We start from the raw sequence: 20941 nt of genomic DNA, 5'->3' as shown, positions 1-20941 counted from the left end.
GGGCTTTTCATGCACTGAACGGGGGGCCTTGGACACTTCTTTTTCACTGCAAAAATTTCCAGACACTTTTATAGCCATGTTTTTACCAGGTCTGAGTGATGCATGCAAACAGATCTGACGGCGTACAGCATACCAACTCCAACTTTGCATGTCTAAAGCACATTCACTATGACAATCACAACATACTGTCAATTATCTTTGTTTTATTTTCCTTTTGCAAGTATTTCAGTAATGCTTGATTATTTGTGAAATATATGAGTATGTAATGTCACACTAACATGACGCCCAGTCTTTCCAGTTGTAGTTTTAATTGCATGAGAACAGCAGTGTGACAGGTGATGACTGATCAAAACACAGAGAGTAAATAGTGTGCAGTGTCTGTGTGACAGTTGTTGCGGCGACCCTTTCTTCCATTGCTGTTTTCTGTAATGCATTTTTGCCAAACTCTCCCGTGTGTCTTCTGGTAATGAGCCAGAGCCCCCCCCTCCCTCCCTCCCCCCGTGGGCTTTCAACACTCCAAATTCTCCAAATTAATAGGATTGCAGCACTTACTGCGAGTGCCGTCCGATAGAAACAGGCGCTTATGTCCAATTTAGCTGAAAATTATTTAGAGAGAAAATACTTAAAATTCTGTGAGGCATGGCATTTTCTTGGGATAAGACGAAATTGAAATGCCCGTGTTTGGTTCTACAGTGATTAACTTCATTTACTGTGCTTAACTCTCTTTACTGTGTTTAACTCTTTACTCAGGCAAGATTAACTGCAGGGACCCTAATGGTACTTTATTTTCACTGAGTAGCTTAGAAAATGACAGACCACCTCAGGATCACTCTTCTTTGATCGGTGTGGACGTCACACCAAAATGTGATGGCTATGTTGAGAGTCATATATCGTATTGAACTAGGAGAGTGCAGTCAGTCGAGTGCAGGTCTCCAGCAGGTGTGTCGTCCCTTTGCCAGAACACAGGCTGCTCTATGTGCTGAGCTGACAGACAAAAAGAGCACCAATTAGAATAGCAAAATTCAAAATGACTATTAAAAGGTTTCTCACTTTCTCTCCTTCTCCCTCTTAAACACACACGCACACACACACACACACACACACTAAAGAGCCATAAAGATGAGGCAGTGACAGCGGCTTTACACGTCATTTTTTTTTTTTTTTTTTACAAGATTCAAGATTTCTCTTAAGTGACACGTCAATGTGCCTTTGCATACATGTAGAGAACGAAATACTGTTTCTCAATCAGTGTCGGCAGTGAATAAAAAAGACATTGATAAATAATTAAAAAAGAAAAAAATGCAAAAATCTTAAAATAAATACTGCTAAATTAAAATAAGTACAATTCATCCTCTAAAAGACTTAAAAAAAAAAAAAAAAAAAAAAAAAAAAGAACAGCAACAGACCACTCTTCCTCAGACTGCAAGACACTGCCCTGAAGCATCAGGTTATGTAATTAATTTTTAACGTCCCACTCTGACACATTTTACAGTGTTTTAGTTTTTCCTGTGTGTATGGGAAGAGAGAGAGAGAGAGAGAGGACGAGAGCAGCGGTGGTCAAGTGAGCGAGACAGTGAATTTATGTATCGCCTTTATTTCAACTCAGAAATCATTGAGGGCTGGCCTTGATTTACAATATCGAGCGATAGACCTTGTAAAGACGGAGCAACGGTGGTCGAGTGAGCTCGACAGTGAATGAAGAGAAAATACTGAAGTAGGTTTAGCAAATGTTTTGAATCACGCGCAACCATGACACACACACACACACACGCACACACGCAAACACACAGGACCAAACACACGATCCCCTACCACCGAGCACAGATTACCAGTGATTTTGAACGTTTGGCCCATTTCACTACAATTTACCCACAGATTACATTGCAACAAACTATTTTGCAAATTCTACTAAAGATTTCACAACATATAATCAAAATCCCTCCATTTTCAGATATGAAGTTTTGGTTGAATCACTCTATAACATTACTGATAGTAATTCTACATAGATGAGGGATTCTGGTGCAGTTGTCTGGCAGTGGAGGTGAGAAAAAAAAATGACACTGAATTTCCCCTACCCTAATTGGACTAGACCAATGCATAGGGGATAGGTAAACAAGAGAGGCAAATCCCCACTGAGGCCCGGTCCAAACAAGAGCATAACAAACATTTAAATACCAACAATATTTTAAGGGGAGCAACTCATAATTAACTCTTCCCCCTAGGATGAATTTACACTCTCCCACCCTTAATTAATCAACCGTGTCTGGTCACACAGAGAGAGGAAGAGACTGCTGGGCCCCTCCCCTCTCTCCGGCCCAGATTACCAATGACCACAATGACACCAGAGGGAAAATGGGACAATCACAATTAGCAAACACCAATGTTCACACACACACACACACACACACACACACACACACACTGCTCAGGCAAGCACATAAACCTGGTTAAAGAAAACCTGTTTCATTCCATTTCTTATTGATTAAAGTAATTCATGGCTCCTAATGACAGTGATGGCTGTAGGGAATGCAGGAATTCTGCACATGTGAAAAGGCATTGAGGGAACCTTTCCATACAGCCACCTTTTAATGTTCTGCAAAGTCTTCACCATTTATAAACCACTGAACTGATAACTGATTGTATAAAAGAAAAAAAAAAAAAAAAAACATTCCCCGCGGACTATTTTCCCTGGCGGAGGGACCGCATACACTCCTCCCAATTTCAAGTCATCAAAACACAACAGTGCTGCTGCTTTTAGGAAAACTGATGTGGACGGGTTTACTGACATGAAAAAAGTTTGAAGTCTCTGAAAGTTCATTTTCATATCATTGTGGAATGAATGGAAAACAATGGCTGGAGAAAAAGGAGGAAAAATTATATCTGAATTCAGAAAAAGATAGCAAAAATATATAGTATATAGATTTTGTAGATACTATATTATATATGCAGAGTCACTGGTATGGTCCTTTAAATCATATTCAACGGCTGATTTGGCATGCAGATGCAAAATAATAGGGTTCTTCATGCCACCAAGGTGATGAGTTACTATTTGTCTGATGCTAAATTAGTTCAAAATCAGTAGTGCACTGATTCAACCTTATGAAAATTCAACAGATGAATAGGCACAGAAGTGCAAATTGTCTTTCACAGACAAAAGCCCTTCTCTGAGAAAACTGAGCACCTTGTGAAATGAGTAACAAACTTCATTCATACTTGAAGGAAGCTCCGATTTTGCCTATAGCCTTACCCTTTGCTTGACCCTTACTGCCTTTTGTTATATACGATGTTTTCTCTATAAAGGGCACATCAATATGCCTCGGCGGCTTTACTATTACAAGACTTAAGAGGAAAACAAAGGGAAAAAGCTGCTCTGCTTAATGAGAACTAATTAACCATCTGAACTGGGCTTGATTGGCAGGAAACACATCGCCATGTGGCATATTTTCGTCCCGTCATGCAGGAATAGGCTCTGCTTCGTCCATTCCCATAGAGGACACAAATGTGTAGCAAAGATGGTCCAATGTTGCCGGCAGCCATATGCAGATGACTCTGAACAGGCAGCTGTGGCCTCTAGATATGGTGCGCTACGCTCTGCTGCTGCCAAAGCAATAGACCTCATATTCTGCCTCCACCTCCTCACTATCGCTTTTTTTTTTTTCAATCCCCTCGTCTCTCTCATTCTTTTTTTTTTTTTTTTTTTTTTTTACCTTCACGGTTCACATGTGTATTGCTTGGGGAGGTTTCTGCAGCTGGGAATATCCAATTAGTTGGATAGGAGGATGTTGGATGCCAGCTTCGCTATTAAAGCTGCCTAGCACAGATACACACCCGCTACTGCTCGCTTTATCTGGGTATGTATGTGAGAAAATGGTACAGAATGGTAAATGCCCAAGGTAACAGCTGCGGTGCTCTTAGTAAACCAGTGGAAAACAAATGCTCCATTATTGCACAAAGGAGAAGGAAGAAGAAGAGGCAAAACACAGAGGGGAAATGATTCTAACAAGTGTTCAGACTGTGGGAGGGGAGCGCAGGAGAGGCATGAGATGACAGAGGGGACTTGGATCTGTGTTGACACGACTTAATAAACCTTTTAGGATGGATGGTTACAGGACCAATAAATCACATATTAGGATCTTTTTTTCGCACAGGGATGTCCTCTGTTTGCCGGCCTCTCTCTGCTTTTCAGAGGCTGCCGGCTGCCCTGAAAAAGTTAGAATGCAATGTTGTCAAAGAAACATTTCTCACGTCCACTTTTCAAAAGAATGGATGGCCTTATCGCACAGACGCTGCCATAGAAATAAGGTGAACAAAAAGTTTCCACCCTGGCTGATAAAAAAGAAAGAAAGAAAGAAAGAAAGCGGAAAAAAAAAAATCTTTTGAGTTCCTCAACCTGGCAGAGCCAAACAGTGAAGGTGTCAGCTCCAGCAGGGCTGTGGGAAGAGATCAAAGGCAAGGGGGAGGAGAAATGGTCTGGTCAGAAGTCAGAAGCGACAGCTAAAGTTGCAGTAGGTGTGATTCTAGATGCCGATGGTGGAAGAGAGAGAGGAAGGGAATAGGGAGGCAGGCAGGGTTGAGATTTGCGGCGTCTGAGGAAGGTCAGATTGACTGGCTATCAATAACAAAGGACAGGAGGAGATATTAATACACCACGCTCTGCTCTATGCCCCATCGGACGCACAGGTGTGCGAAGGAAACTTCTTCAAACCTTCCACAAAAAAAAAAAAAAAAAAAAAAAAAAAAAACAGCGGAGATAAACAACAGACAGATTTCAATGCACACTTTGAAGTGAGAGGAATGGTGAATAGACTGGAGGTTTGGGGGCGAAGGCGAGCGGGGTACCAGGGATGGATTCAGGTCATGGAGCAGAGCCCTGTCATGCTGGGCACTTGTGCTACTGTCCAAGCCCCCAAAACACACCACACACACCACACACCACACTCACAGAATGACAATATCACAGTCATATTACTCTTTAAAGCTGCTCTGTGTATCATTTTAACATCAGTAAATAATAAATAGAACTATAAATAAATGAGACAATCACTGTCAGCCTTTGCATGCCTCAGCAGTCACGTTGTCATTTGTCTCTGATTTGAGACTCCCAGATCAAAAAATATATCATCCACAGGAGAAATGAAGGTGTTTCCCTAATTCCTTCAAAATTCTTAATGATATTTCAGTATTTGTTTGTATATGACAAGAGAAGCAAATCTGTACATTACGCATAACCTGAACACGATTGGTCTAATTTTAACGACACATTGCTAATGGCTAAGTGCCATCATGATGACCCATTGCACGATTACAAATTGTAGTGTTATTCCCCTCTTAATACTTTTGTCATCCTTAAATACAGATTGAAAAAAAATGCATATAACGAGCTAACCAGCTATTTATGATGATTTATGATGATTGTATTTGTAAATCTGTCGGGCTAAGCCACGCTAGCTGCTTTTTAATGGAAAGCAGCGTCAGAATTCAGTGGATCCAGTTTCATGCAAGAGAGAGAGACATCAAATCAAGTTTGAAGTTGGATCTGAATTTCCATATTTTGGCAAGGGTTTTAGTCAACAATACGGCAGACTTCTGGGGCTTGTTGTGCGTCACCGGGTCGGGTTTGGCAGGAAATCAGATGGATTGCTTTGCGGCACAAAAGAGGAGGAGGCTGACGCTCTTCCAGCAAAGGCTTTCTTGCAGTGGCAACATTTTTGAGAAACAGGGTTTACGGGAAATGGGATCTTAATTTTGAGAGAGTAACACCTATTATCATCATCATCATCATCATCATTATTATTATGTGCTTGCCTTGAAAAGGCAACACATCTTAAAGTCTTGCATATTTAATCTTTTTATTATTTTTATTATTCCACCTTTTTTTCGGCACGCTACTCCTCCTACAGCTTTGGTTTTAGGCCCACATAATGAATTGGGAAAATGTGCGGCCCCATTGGGAGAAGTGTGCTATTACTTTTATAAGGAATCCGACCCACGGAATTCTCAAAATTCCAATTTTCCTGAAAATTTCGGCCATCCGAAATGAATGGCCAAAACTTTGGAAGGCTCCAGAGCCCAGAGCTTTGAACCTGCGTCCACGCACCAAATACAAAAAATGTGCGTCTTGTGGAGAAGAATCGGTGTGTCAATTTTCAAACCGATCAGACTTTGCGATTTCTCATAATTCATGATTTAAATCACGATTTTGCCCTCATAGAAAAAGAATGGGAAATCGGCAGACAATCATGCATTTTCAAAGCCTCACAGCTCCTTCATTCTTTGGCCCACAGACTCCATTCAAAGCTTAAATGACTCAGCAGACCTTCAACTTTATGTGTGTCATCTTCAATTTTTCATGTCTGCTTTAGTTTGCCATAAAACACAGTTTAAGTTTGGAGTTATTTTTGAGCCGCCTCTGACTTTTGAATGAGTGTGTATTGCGTGAGCTAGAGTGGCATTCCTGAGGGCTAGAGTGGAGCAGCCCTTAAAATTCGCCTAAAACTTTTGTCTTTTACTTGCTCTCCTGGCCACAATTTTCACTCCACATGCATAATTTTTTGGAAAGTAGTAGGAAAACTAGTTGTGCTTTGAAAAATGCAAATACAAAAGCAAAGTAGCTTCAACTTTTTAAACTGTGACCCTTAACGAGGCAGGAGTGCCAGCTCTCTCCCCCATAGACTCCCATTATATCTGAAATGCAAAGTCTCGGGAGAGAAGCAGAAAGACACACTTTTTCAACTCGCTCTAGGGGGGGGAATTTTTGGGAGTTGGGAAATAATTTTGACACTGTTTGAAAGCCCAAAGCCTTGCCTTTCTCATGGTACATTTTATTTTCTGCTCGGACTTACTATTATTGAGAAGAAAGCATTTGTTTGACCACTACTTTTAGGTGATTTTTCACAGAAGCAGCACTATCACTCATGCTGTGTGTTTCATAGAGCCTCATTTCTGGCTCCGCCCACACAAGCCCCAGTAGCACAGTGGATAGTGTCTCTGCCTGCCATGCAGGAGACCAGGGTTCAACTCCCCACCTGGGCAAGAGCAACAACACTACACAACCCACAAACAGCATAGGGCTGGCGGTTTACACATGTCTAGGCGCTCGCAAGGCAAGCACATCAAAGTTTCTTCAGAAACTTTATATCCTCTAGTTATCATTATCATTGTTCAAATTAAACTGCTGCATGTGTGCGGCAAGCATCAAGTGATTGCGTTAGTGAGGATGGCAGTGACAGAATGATAAATAGAGGCGCAGAGTGAATTGGGTGTATGATTACGAGGCCGTTTACACCCCCATCCTTTGCCATCATTTGCTCCACCATCACTATCATTCTAAATATGACAGTGGAGCGCATATAGTAGACACCGTGACTCGCTGCCTCGCAAACTCCCCCAAGAGCCTTCCATGATTCATCAGTTTTGGATGAAAACATGTTGTCGAGGATTTGCGGGTCTACCATGTGGTATGACGACGCGGTGAGAGCGGACAGTTAGTCCCAGTTATCTGGACCGATAGCCGATCCCACAGACATGGCGTTCTCCCACACAGTGACTAATGCAAACTGCTGATTCCAAAAAAAGGCTGAAATGCACAGCACAGCACAAGGTAAATAGATGCTCGTGGTGGCTTAGAGGGAGAGAGTGTGGAGAGACAGAGACTAAGGAGAGAAGACAAGTGGAATGACTTATTCAAGGGGGAAGTGGACAGGAAGAAACATGAAATTAGCACAAATGGATTATCTGTCGAGTACAGGCAGGCCTAAGAGCAAGCCAAGCACTGTGCAGGGAGAAAGGGAGGGAGGGAAAAAAAAAAAAAAAGCAGATTGACTTCTTGTTTGTTCCTCCCTTAGGGAAGATCCAATAGAGTCATCACTCACCAAATTGCTGATCTGTAGTTGAAACAGCTGTATCCAAAGCACACATCCACTGGACTATATAGCAATTAGAATGCGCCAACAGCATAACCCATACACAGCGGGATTAAGAGAGTGTCTGCTCCCTTACAGATGTTCAGTTGTGCGTTTCAAATGGAAGCTTTTCATTATGCATATCAGCACGTCACGCTAGTGTAGATTTGTAACAAAGCTAGAGTAAAACAGAACAATTAATCAATAAATTAAAACGTGTAAGGAAATGTGAGAAAGCGACACCGTGGCAACATATGGTGATAAACAAAGGAACCATACGAGTCAAAACAGAGAGACCAGAGTAGAGTGCGCAATAAATATGTATTTAAATCAAATCTGAATAAACACATAAATATATTTTCCCCTACAAAGGCATACAGCGAGCGCCAGTGGTTTTAAAAATTTTACCAACCCCTCCAACACCCGACCTGAGAGGTTACAGGGATGCACAGACTTGTGGAAAATAAGCTCTTTGATCTAAGGAGCAGGCAAAAAGTGGCTGCAGGAAAAGAAAAAGCGTATGTCATATATCCTATGTGGAGGCTATGATTTCCCACATCAAGGGCGTGACATAGACCTTGTTTTGTGAAAAAAAAAAAAAAAAAAAAAAAAAAAAAGGTGTGATTTATGTCAAACAAATTAACACATGCCAATGATTAAACAGTGTTTTGAAGGATGGGCTTGATTATGTCACACAAGCAAGTTTCACACTGATTTCATCGATTTGCAGTAATTAGTTGAATTCACCAGCTGACACCACTACAACTACAAGAAGGGCTTACAAGGTTGCAACTGGCTATATGTTTCACCTTATTACAACATTAGGATTATTAAATCTATTCACATGCTTTTACCTTTTATGCATGCTTATACAACTTCAGTCTATATTTCATACTGTATATTATTCTTGCATGGTAGTATATCATGAACAAAATGCATTTTCCCCAATCATGGTGGCTACTGGGCTCCATTTTGATCAATTTCCTGCCCCAAAAGACTGATAAAATCTTATGACTAATGCTTATGAGTTACTAATGGTAAAATTGGATCAGTGTGTATGTGCAGTAGCTAGAGGAAGCGTGCTGTGTTGCACTGTACAGTGGACACACTGAGGTAAAACAGCACTTTGCTCATTATTTTATCATAGAGTGGGTGGGGGGTTCTGTTTTGTCTTTTCTCTTATTATGTTATATAACTGTTGTTTATTTATCATAGATGAACTAATGACATGCAAATAGATTAATCTGATGTGTTTATTTTTATTTATTATTTAGATGTAAGGGGGGGACCCTCCCCTGGCCCCTGTTAAAAAAATGAAGCCCTTGAATTTTACTCATTCAAATGATTAGGCATGATAACCACAGAGTTAAGGTATTGTAATATATTTTATACACTGTGGGCACTGGTCAATTATTTTTATTGCTTATGAACACAGTTAATCCGTGTTTGAGCACATTTTTCTTGGAATTAATTTACATATACGTCACATATATGGAACACGTTTCATTTCAGCAGTCCAAACAGTGTTTCAGAAATCAACAACACAGTTTAGTGTCTGCAATACTAGAACAATTTTCCTTCCCAAGGGGTTTGGACTGATGAAATCATGCTGTATGCCAACTCAAGAGCATAACAGACACAGAGAGAAGTAAAAGCAGACTTCAGATCTCGGGGTTCACTGTCAACGTGGGGTTCACAGCAACCAAACGCAACTTCCCTTCCATGAGGCCTAGACTGTCGACCAGAAAAGGTTGTGCATCTAATAACCAGTTCGCCCCTTCAAGTGAATTACCTGTCTACCCTGCAGTCAAAGTGACTGTGAACCCTTGAGGTTGTTTCTGACCTTCCCTGATAATGCCCAGCGGCACATGTCTGCTTGAGAAATTGAATCACAACTCCCACTGGCAAGAAGGCAAATTGGTGAAACAAACTTTCCATCCCTATCTCCCGTTTTCACTGCTGTGGCGATGAGCAAACAGGGTGGGAACAAACTGGAAAGTTAGTTCACAGTCAGAGCTAACATTATTATTTTGCACTGACAGCGAGTGTAAGGCATGGACCGAGGTCGAAATACATATTCAAGAGCAGTGACAAAAACAAAAGTTGCCTGATTTGGAACGTATTTAAAATTCCGCCAGGTAAAAAGGACTGTCCTGGCTGAATTTGGCAATGATAGGCCTTAACCATGCCAGGGTAGAAAATCAGTGCCAAAAAAGCCCTCCTACAGCTCTTGATAATAGTTAGTAGGTGTGTTCTGTAATTTGTGGTGGCTTGTGGTTTTTGGTAGGATAAGGGGTATGGGGTGTTTATCCACCGGAGAGCTGGTATAGGAATGGGACGGGGCTCGGTCTCCATATATAATTCAGGGCAGGGACCCAGAGCCCCCTTCAGAGACAGACCACTCTGCAGTGGAGAGATAGAGCGAGACAGAGGGAGGGAAAGAGATGGAAAGAGAGGGAAACAGAGAGGCAGAGAGAGATCCTTTAGGAGCCTGAATCTTCTCCAGCTTTAATTACACTGTATTGATCACAGAGGGGAGGGAGAGAGGGGGAAGGAAGGAATGGGGGGGTGGGGGGTGGAGGGACGAGAGAGAGGGGCAGTCAGCCAAATTGCAGGCTGTACTTACTGTAAAGCATGTAAAAAAAGAGAGAGGCAGAGCTATTATGCTAAAGTCATACAGTAGATAATTAGAAAATCCTCCCAACTCTCCACGCTGTCTCTCTCGCCACGCCACCCATTTAGTACTGCTGATACAGTAAAATAGTGAGGGTGACAAATCCATTTAAGTCACTGGGCAGTATGCATTATTCACACCCATCTCAAGGCTCCATGCTTGTTTGATTTTTAATCCTTTGCATCGATCCTTCCCCCCCAGTGCCTTTGGTTCAGTCCTTCCTTGTAATCAACTGTAATGGAAGGGTCCTGCGTGATGCCACTGGCCTCCCCGTGACAGCCATGACTGCGTGTCAGAGAGGAGGGAAAAAGAGGTCTACTTCTGCAAAGTTGTGCCCCTTTCCCTAATCGTTCCCTCTCTTTCTCTCTCCCCCTCGATCTTTTCTAGGCTGACCTACTTTGGCACAGTGCTTAGGCTCCTTTCTTTGTTTCTTACACTGTTGTGGCAAAGGGAGAAAATCTGAGAGCTCGCCTACTGTATTCTCCTGCGCACACACACACACACACACACACACCCCTCCCGCTTCTGATCCAGGCGGATGGCAGCGGAGTCCAGCACAGTGAAATATGCCAGATTCAACCTCACTGCCCCTGCAAAATCGCTCCCGCCGAGTCTCACAGAACTGCATTTCGGGGGTTAAGGAGCTTATGTCTTGTGTACGACGCATGGAGAAAGGGGCTGAGCTGTGATTCGCCATGGGGAGGAGGACAGGGAGTGCAAAACCTCTCTATGTAGAGTGTATTTCATTATGGCTGAACTGCGTGTTACCTTTGGTAAACAGTGGGGAACATTTCTCAGGCGAGCGTTACTCTAAAATCAGCGGGCTGGTGAGCGACCGCGGCCCTACGGTGGCACACAGCCATCGCTCAAATCTACGGCCCCACAGGGATGTATGAGTTCGGATATGATCAGACGCATAGAATAAATAATCAGTGCTTACCGCAGCCCGCTTCATCTCAGCGAGTGTTCAATGGACGCCCCATCCGGCTCTTTTGTGTTAGTAAATTCCCTCCAGTTATTTTTGCTGAATGACCCTCTCAATCACGGAAAAAGTCAAAAATTCAATTTCTGAGCTCGGCGTTCATTATCATGGCCCCTTGTGCTCAAGGGTACCTGTCCATTTACATTAGAATGATGTGCACTATACTGCAGTCCATTTTAATGGCATATTACGGAAATCCAGAACAAATTAAGGGTTCATTAAATTGCTCGAAGGCATTTAATGGTATCAATGCAAGTACTGTTACAGTGGCAAACATATTATTAGACTGCAAATATGTATGAACCGGCGCAATTACACTGCACCATGAGAACAGCACCACTTGAAGGCACAGTTTCATTTAAAATCATCGCAGATATTGATGACGCCGCCTCTTGTATTCAGCTCAGACTGCATCGATTGGCTGTTTAATATTTTACACACCTTGGTCAGCGCGCATGATGTGTGTAGCTGTGGCTGAGCAGGACTCCACTGATATCTGTAGTCATCTTATCATGTCTGTCTTCAGGCATACCGTGCCACAACAACTGTTGGGAGCCACAGGCAGGCTGCCCAAGTTCACCACTTACACCCATCTCCCAGAACTGTTGTGATGTTCCACCGCTCTGCACTTCTGTACTGTGATCCTCCCATGTGTGAAGAGCAAAACAAGAGTAATTAAATCTTCATTTCCTCACCCCTACAACCATATTCACGTCTGTTAAATTGAAAAATCACACACTGTAAAACAGATCCACTTAAGTCTGTGCCCCAGTGACTCTTGTAGTAGCATCGGGGTGGGGGGGTCTTTTGTCGGCCTGTGTAATGGCGTCTTGTTTTCATGTTATATGACCCTCTGGGGACGCCATAAATCAAACACTAATTAGAACGCGCAGTGACCTGACGGCTGAAATGCTACCTTTAATGTCTTCCACGGGCTAACAGACAGCTGAGTGAATTTGGCGTCCAAAATAGAGTGCTTCAGCAAGCCCTGAGCAACTTGGTTAATTAAGACATGCTGACAACTGGTGAACTCTGCACATCATTACGGAGCCGCTTGCCTAATTGGAAAGAATGGTTGCGGTAAACACATTTCTCTTCACTATTGGTTAGCTGTATTTGCAATAAAAACGCCAATAAAAACCACAGACATGACATTATCAATCCTGACGGACAAGCCTGCCTTCCAAAAGAGCTTACATTTTTTTTTTTGCAGCAGCAGCAAAGAATCAGCCTCACACAAAGCAAGCGTAAATATCAGTTACAGGTCCATGCAAGCGATTTTGAATGTTTGGCCCATTTGCGACGATTTCCCCACATTTTACACCGCTACAAACCATTTTGCAAATCATGCCAGAGCGCTGAAGATTTCACAGCATTTAATTAAAATGACTCGATTTTCAAATGTGAATTTTTCTGGTTGAGACATCCACCCACAGAAACTGAATGGGAGTAGAGCGGACGTTGAACTGTTTGCTGTGGTCATCTGACAGGTTCAAAAGAAAATGCTGATTGTTGTTGGTCTTATGGTGACAACATACGTCAGTGGGGCTGTAAAAGTCCTCCAGATAATCCATACATGAAGCTCGTGCATGCTGTGTGCTGTTCCACTGCTCGTTCGGTCATTACTGCAAAACCTGACCTCAGCTACAATAGTCACAGGTCTTTCCGGCGGTTCAAATACAAACGACTGCTGTTCTGACCATCCTGCCATGTTGATTTGAATGAGAATGTCTGTTCTACTCCCATTCAGTTTCTATGCGCCCGCGTCATAATATTCTGCTTCTGTGGCTAACAAAGTTGTCACCATTCATAAACAACAGAACTGATAATTGGCTGTGTAAAGCAAAAACGATTTCCTCAGGGACCGTTGTCAGGTGGAGGTACCATTTCACTCTGCCCAATTTCAAGTCATCAAAACACAACAGTGCTGCTATTTTTAGGCAAACTAATGTGGACAATTTTATTACAGTGATGGAATATTGGTGTGAGGAAAGTTTGAAGTCTGAATGAATGGAAAACAATGGCTGGATGAATAGGAAAAATGATATAAGATTAGCAGAAACATGAAGTATATACATTTTGTAGATATTACACTAAACATGAAGAGAACTTGTATGGTTCTTTCAAGTCTTACCTGCCCTGGACTTTGATGTCGGAGATGGCGTAGAAGTATCTGGACAGGTTGTTCTCGTCCACCATAGTGGCTCCAGTGGCGGGCCGTAGCAGGCGCACCCTCAGGTCTGTGATGGTAAAGAAGTCCCTCAGGTTCTTGGTGGTGTCCAGCTGGCCATAAAGCGATGCCATGTTATGCAGCCGCGGCCCAGCAAACAGCGCAAAGCGGTCCTTGATCTCAAAGCGCACCGTTTTGTCGTACTTCCACACGTAGCCCCGCGAGTACTCCTCAGTGCAGATGATGTCCAGCAGGGTGTGCTGGGTCAGGTCCTGCACCGTCTTGGGCTCCATGGTGAAGGCGTCCAGGCAGTCAGTGGCATAGAACTGATAGGGCTGCCAGGTTCGTCCGTAGTCCAGTGACTTTTCTAGCACCATCTGTTCAGGCCGACCTGACTCGAAGGTGAGAATGATGTCGTCGGTCAGCTCGATGGTCTTGTTCCAGGACAAAGTGATGTTGACCAGTAGAGCCTTGGGGTACTTTTTCCAGGACGTGGACTGCCAGAAGGTTGTGGGGTTGCGGCCCTCAATGTCAAACATGAGCTCTGGGGGATGGGCAAGCTCCTCGGTGCTTGCGTCACATTCATTGTTGCACATGTATGGGTTCTCCTGAAAGATTAAAGAGTCGAGAAGCAGACACAGAGGGAGAGAGACAGACAGGAAGAGAGAGAAACAGAGAGTAATGAAAAGTTGTTAGTCGCGGTGAGCCATAACAAGGACAAAGCTCAAGTAATTTTCAGAGCTGATTGAAGAAATAGACTTTATTCAAGGGACTCCTCACGATGTCCTATCTCTCGCATGATACCATGCAATCAGGGGAGTAATTTATGTGCTTGTTGAGCCTTCAGCTCCTGATGAAACAGTGGCTGAATCCAGATGAGGGTGTCTGTATGGGTGCATAAACACAAAGGTACGTGTGAAACTGTGTTGTGAATAGGTGGGCGCACGTGGTTCTGTGTGGCACATTCATCTTTTATGGAGCAGCTCCGCTCATTCATGTCATCACACCACCTTTCCCCCTCTGCTGTGCACGGTCACACCCTGCAACTACAAACAGGCACCACCTCAAATCAGCTCTGTGATTTATGACATTAAGATTTTTGATTTCTCCTCCCTATTATGGACACGTACAGGATGGCTTGAGGGTGAAATAGCCAACCAGAGAGAGGAACCAGGGCTATTAAGTTCATTTGTGGCAGGTATAAACTGAAGGTCATTTTAACAAGGAGTGAATAATTATGTCTCTTTGCAGTCATATTTCTGCATAAAGTAGGCTCTCTGGGTGTGCATTTCACAACTTAGAGAAACCTAAGACTGCTCCTGTCATCTGGCGCATTCAGACAAAGAGCAATATAAGTCCATTTTAAGTGTCAGGTTGGTCCTCTTATTACAAATTCATTCATTAACTCTGAGTTCAAGTGTTCACTTTCATAGACAGGTAGCAGTTGCACATATGACTTTGCTTAAATCACTTGGAGCAAGAATTTTTTAAATTATGTTTTAAATAGAGGGATTTATATGTGGCGTTTTTTTTCCTCCCTCTAATCTGGATTTGGCGTATGCTGCGGTTTCAGAGTTGCAAGCTGTAAATTCATCAAGCCCCTTGCTTGAAAGAGGTCCTATCCAAAACATTTGTCTGCTTTTCCACAAATCATTACCGGGCGATGTTCTCTCCTTGCTCCCTGGGGGCTTGATCTAGCTGTCAGGGGGGGAGAAGGCACTCCTCCAAGAAGACCTTTCAAGTGCTACAAGCTCCAATTTATCAGGACAAGATAATCCGCTACTTGATTAGGTAGGAGATGTCACCCCGTGTGTGTGTGTGTCTGTCTGCGCGTTGTGCACGTGTGTGCCGAAGAAACCGGGAGGAAGCGCAAACCTGTGATGTAAGACACACAAACGAGGCAGAGAGACAGAGATGGAGTAAGTTAGAGGAAGAAAAGGGGAGGAGGGGGGGAAATGGCTCAGTCCGGCTAATAAGCTTTGCACGTTTTTCCTCGTCCTCCAAGGCAAGGTGACAATGAAACAGGGCTCTGTCAGGCCTTCTAACTGTTGGAGAGCCCCATTAATATCCTGTCTGGACAATCCCCTACAGGCCTCACCCAGCACTGGACAGTAGTAGCTGCGAAGAGATGGAGGAGGAGGAGGGCTGGCTGACCGGCTGGCAGTGGAAAATTCCGCTCGGATTTCAGTAGAGCATCATGGTGGGAGGTTAGGTGTGCCATTAACTGTAGCATCTGGTGCACCATGTATCCATAGACAGATGTGTAATAAGTCATATGCGACAGTTATGCCTGCTTAGGGGATATGGACAGTCTGTAAAAACATACTTGGTGTGCAGGAAGGCTGACTGTGTTGTTTGGGCTACATCATACCTGCGACTATCAGGGGACACCTAAAATTCTTCTTCAGTGATATTTGCTATGTGTTTTATCACTGCATGTTTTTAGATGCACAGCTGAGTTTTACGTTTCGTGATCGGCATAGGCCCCCAACTCCAACTCTTCTTCCCTTTTAAACATGGAGCCCTTCACCTGGTCGCCTTATAAAGCGTGTGAGGGGATCTTTGAAGAGTAGGCAGCATGACATCTGAAATTTGAGCGCCCACCTGAGATTCAGCGCCTCCTCCAAGTCCCTCCCACCTTCACACATGTCTGCGTGTGCGTGTGTGGCTCTGATGCCAATGCAATGGGCGAATACAAATTCGCGAGCCAAATTCCCTCTCTGTCATCCTGTAGGTACGGAAAGCTAAGCCGAGGCACCGCAGCAACCGTTGGCTGAGATAAGTTTGTTTGCAGAGGAGAAGCGAATGTGCACAGCAGCAGAACACGAAGCGTGTGCACAAGACATGATTGGCACTGATGTCGCGATGCCTCCTTCAGGCAACTGATTGTTTTATTTGCACAAATGGACTTTAACAAATGAGATTACAGCTCCACAAGTAGCCCGGAGGACTGGAGCTTTTGCATTTAGGTTGGCTGATGCCCTCTGTGTTTAATGACGATTTGTCAAAACTTTAAAGAAAAAAGTTACCAACACAAGCTTCAAAGGACCATACCAGTGATTTTTAATCTCTGGTCCTTTTTACGGCATTTTATCCACATTTTAAACTGCAACAAGCCATTCTGCAAATCAAGCAGGGATATTAAAGATTTCACAACATATAATCAAAATCTCTTGATTTTCTAATTTTTCATAGAAACAGCCACTTCATAATGTTCTGCTTCTACAGCTCAGAAAGTCGTCACCATTCATAAATCACAGAACTGATAACTGACTGTGTAAAACAAAGGTCTGCCATCAAAACACAACAGTGCCGCTGCTTTTAGGAAAACTCATGTGGATGATTTTATTACAGTGATGGAATACTGGTGTGAAGAAAGTCTGAAGTCTCTGAAAGACTATCATAGTGGAATGAATGGAAACGAATGGCTGGAAAAAAAGGGAAGAAAATGTTATCAGAGTTCTAAAATGTGACTGCTTGCTTTGGGCAAAGATTAGCAGAAATGTGAACTTTATAGATTTTATAGATATTAGGCTAATCATGCAGAACACTGGGATGGTCCTCTAATACTTAGGCATTTTAACAAGATGTTTGAATGTCTTACTGTATATCGCATCATCCAATAACTCATGCTGCCACACTTTTCTCACTCAAATACATCTGTTGTTGCACTCTTTGCTGATGAAATGAGAGAGGCTGCAGTTGCACTTAGGCTACACATGCCAATACGGCAGCAGTGTGATGTGGGTTTGATCGCCCGACTTTGCTGAAGCCTGCATTTCTGGCTCCGAGTACAAGACTGAGCTATAAGAGATCTTCAGGGAAGCTTTCTGTGAGGTATGAGCAGCTATATCAAGTCAGAGGTCAGAATTTGTGTTCTTTTACTGGTCAACCTGACAGATCAAATGATCAGCTATTACTGTAACACACACACACACCCACACACACACTGCTATCCACACCAGCACATCTCTGTAATCAGACAAAGATGTATCCCTATCGATCTCTTTGGCCAAGGGGCTGAAAATCTGCTGTGTGTAGCACCTGGCAACCTTGGCCAGCCGTCCAGAGCTCCCCCCGAACACGCAGGTTAAAAACCTTTCATTACTGTCTCCTCCGGTTCTCGCCTAACGACAAAATACCGCCTTTATGAAGATCAATAACCTCACCAGTCAGCCGGAGCAGAGAAAGGGGATAAAATGCTGAGTCCGAGCCCATGAAAATCAATGGCAGACTTGTGTGTTTTACTTTCGGGCGCTGCTGAGGGCTCTATTAGCTGATTAATGGTTTGGCACACATTAAAATAATTGACAGCAGCCGCCCTACAACACAGCATTCCTGTAATTACAAGAGATGTTTCTATTAATCCCAATCTGATGATAAGTGGCTGGGATGGGGGACAGCCGTCGCAGATTACAAAGCCGAGGCTGAGGTCGCCGGAGCGGATAGGTCACACTAAATTGGCGCTAATAGAGATGCGCTCGACGCACCCAAAACACACCGGCTTAATCCGATTATTAGCACTGCGATGGAGTGAGATACTGTGTGTGTCTGCGCGTGCTGGTGTGTGTATGTGTGCATGCATGCAGGCATATGTGTATGTGTGTGTGTGTCTTTCACAAATCATCATCAAGCTGCTCTAATCCCTTTCTCATTGTCCCCATTACAGTCAAATTGCTCAGGCTAATTTCACTAACTGACTAAAGAAAGAAAGAAAAAAAAAAAGTCATAACGATGCAGAAATGTGGAGGAAAATGAATTAGACCAATTCCACTCCGCTGCTTTCCACAGACCAGTGTTATTTGTGCTGCCGAGGTAACAGGCAAGTGTTTTTCTCATGGATGGCCGACCAGGGGTTTTCCAAACAGACACTTAACAGATAGAGCAATTTGCCTGATCCACTCCTGAAACACTTTAGCTGTCTAACATTTGTCTCCAGAAAATACTGATTACCAGGAAGTGTTTAGCATTACTATTTGCTGTTCTTAAGGCAAGGCAGCATATGTAAAAAATGGTCATTTTGACTGCACTGGTCCCTTTTTAGGTATTTTTGCCCCCACCTCTTTAAATGCTGTTTGATAAAATAAATAAAATAACTCTCCAAAAATTTGCAACCACTTAATTCATCAATCATATGTTTTTTTTTAAGTACATAAATTACAAAATGAAAAAAAGAAACAGTTTTAGCTTTAATTTTATATCCGTTATACTAACCAGGTGAAGAACAAACCTTTATAAACAAGGCTGCTCGGACAAAATGCTTCAAAATAGGCCAAAGAGCGGCTTATTACCGTCTAACTGCTACTGTAAAATATGAGTTTATGTATATTTGGACGTACAAAATGTAGTAAAAATAAATAAGTTCCTGACCCTTGCCTCAGTCAATGGGCTGCCATTTTGACCAAGGCTGGTTTTTAAATAAGATGTGACTGTGGTGGCTGACTGCCGGCGCGTACACACTGTAACCGCTGATAGAGGATGGGACTTCTGGGAATATAAATTTACTAGCTGCCGACAGGCCGTCTAGATAGATGGGCCCCGACCAATCAAACCAATCCGTTTGTGTGACAGATGTCTTGGACTTGTAACCCAGATAGCAGATTGAATCCACCCTCCATCCTTTCCCCCTTACCCTCTCTACCTCGCCGCGCTCTCCCCCTGTCCCTCCTGATCTGAGCCGTCACGTGGGCTTTTAGAAGAAGTGTCAGCGGCGCGCGAGACCACCGCAAAAATACCTGTCGAAACAGGGAAACTGGTCTTTAGGTCAGAATTGTTTTAAAAACTGAGAACAATATGCCAATGGGGTGATATCTTTGGGAAGGAGATATATATTTTTTATTGTTGTTGTTGTTTTTAGCTGTATAGTGTCACTCCAATACATGTTTTTTTCCCTCTGTGTATGTGCTGCAAAAATATGCACATACAAAATACATACAGTAGATTTTGGATGATAAATAAATACATGAAAAAAAAAATGTATAAGTAAACAAACAAGTAAATAAATGAATAAAACTGTTCACTGACCATGGACTGAGTATCTAGCAGTCAGTTTGCTGCCACAGCTCAGGTGGTCACTGCTGAGCCCACAGGTGTCATGCTTTAAACCTGCACTCCATGCTTCTTTTGTGCCTGTAATGTGATTGACTACTTTCATTTCTCCTCGGTCTGTGGCTTGTTAGCTGCAGGGATGAATGGGTCTTGAAGCATTAATTTAGGGCTCTAGCATTCCCACAGTGCAAACCAGGCACACAGGTCACCCTGCACTGCGTGACCTGCACTGTTAGGGTCAAGACGTTTTATGGGTCAAATGTTGTTTTCGTAACAAGTCCTCCGACAATAAAACCACACAGGTCATTTGTTCCAACCCTCTAACACAAACTTTTTTCAATAATGTAGCCCTTTTGATTTTTTTTTTTCCAGCCAAGTACCGCCTGACCAGTGCAAAAACAAAATGGTAGAGAAAAAAGCCCAAACAAAGAAGTACAATCCAGCGCCATCAGAATCTGAAACAAAAACCTGATACTGAGGATATTTTATTTCAGTTTTTGCTTCTTTTCCCCTACTTTCTCCTTGTTTTCTGCTGTATGGCTGCTATGTTTCAGCCAGAAAACCATTTTCTGGATCGTCTGACTTCCTGGTAATGGTGAACATTTTTGACTTCAATTTAAACTAAAAACACAAACTTTTAACACCTTTGGGAAAGCCAAGAGGGGTACTGAATATAAAATATGGTTTATCAATGTTGCATTTATATATTTTTTTTTAAGAGTTTTTTTTTTTTTTTTTGGCATCTCTGATTTATTTGGTAGTGGCAGTAGAGAGAGAAACAGGAACAACAGGGCAGAGAGAGAACGACCTGGGCTTGAATTTGAACCCAGGACAAGTCTAAGCTTTAACAAGTGGTACCAGCGAGCTACTGCAATGCCCACCATGTTCACATTTTTTTTATTCAACTTATTATTGTGTAGGCTAATTATTTTAGCAATTATGCATGACTGATATTTTTTAAATTTACTTTTTTAAAGAAAATCTCACATACCCCCTGCAATACTCCCTAGGGTTCTGCGCATCCCCATTTGAAAACCACTGCTCCAATACGTCTCTAATATGATCCACAGGCCCATTTCATAGGCAAGGTGATCCCTAGGTGTTCCCTAACAAACACTACCTCACTAGCATCTTAAAATACTTTTTAAAACATTTAACTGTGCAAT

At 42.8% G+C, this 20941-nt stretch overlaps 1 protein-coding gene across 1 annotated transcript in view; it reads right to left on the bottom strand.

Moving 5' to 3' along the window:
* ntng1a (netrin g1a) overlaps positions 1-20941 on the bottom strand; it is a 130548-nt gene that overhangs the window by 54194 nt on the left and 55413 nt on the right. The window contains exon 3 of the mRNA XM_030079698.1: positions 13692-14335. Coding sequence (XP_029935558.1) covers positions 13692-14335 — 644 coding nt within the window. The remainder of the gene's footprint in view (positions 1-13691; positions 14336-20941) is intronic.

The sequence above is a fragment of the Myripristis murdjan genome, chromosome 20, assembly GCF_902150065.1.
Source record: "Myripristis murdjan chromosome 20, fMyrMur1.1, whole genome shotgun sequence".
Taxonomy (NCBI): Eukaryota; Metazoa; Chordata; class Actinopteri; order Holocentriformes; family Holocentridae; genus Myripristis; species Myripristis murdjan.
Note: the sequence above shows the minus strand (reverse complement) of the source record. Positions and strands in the feature narration are given on the sequence as shown.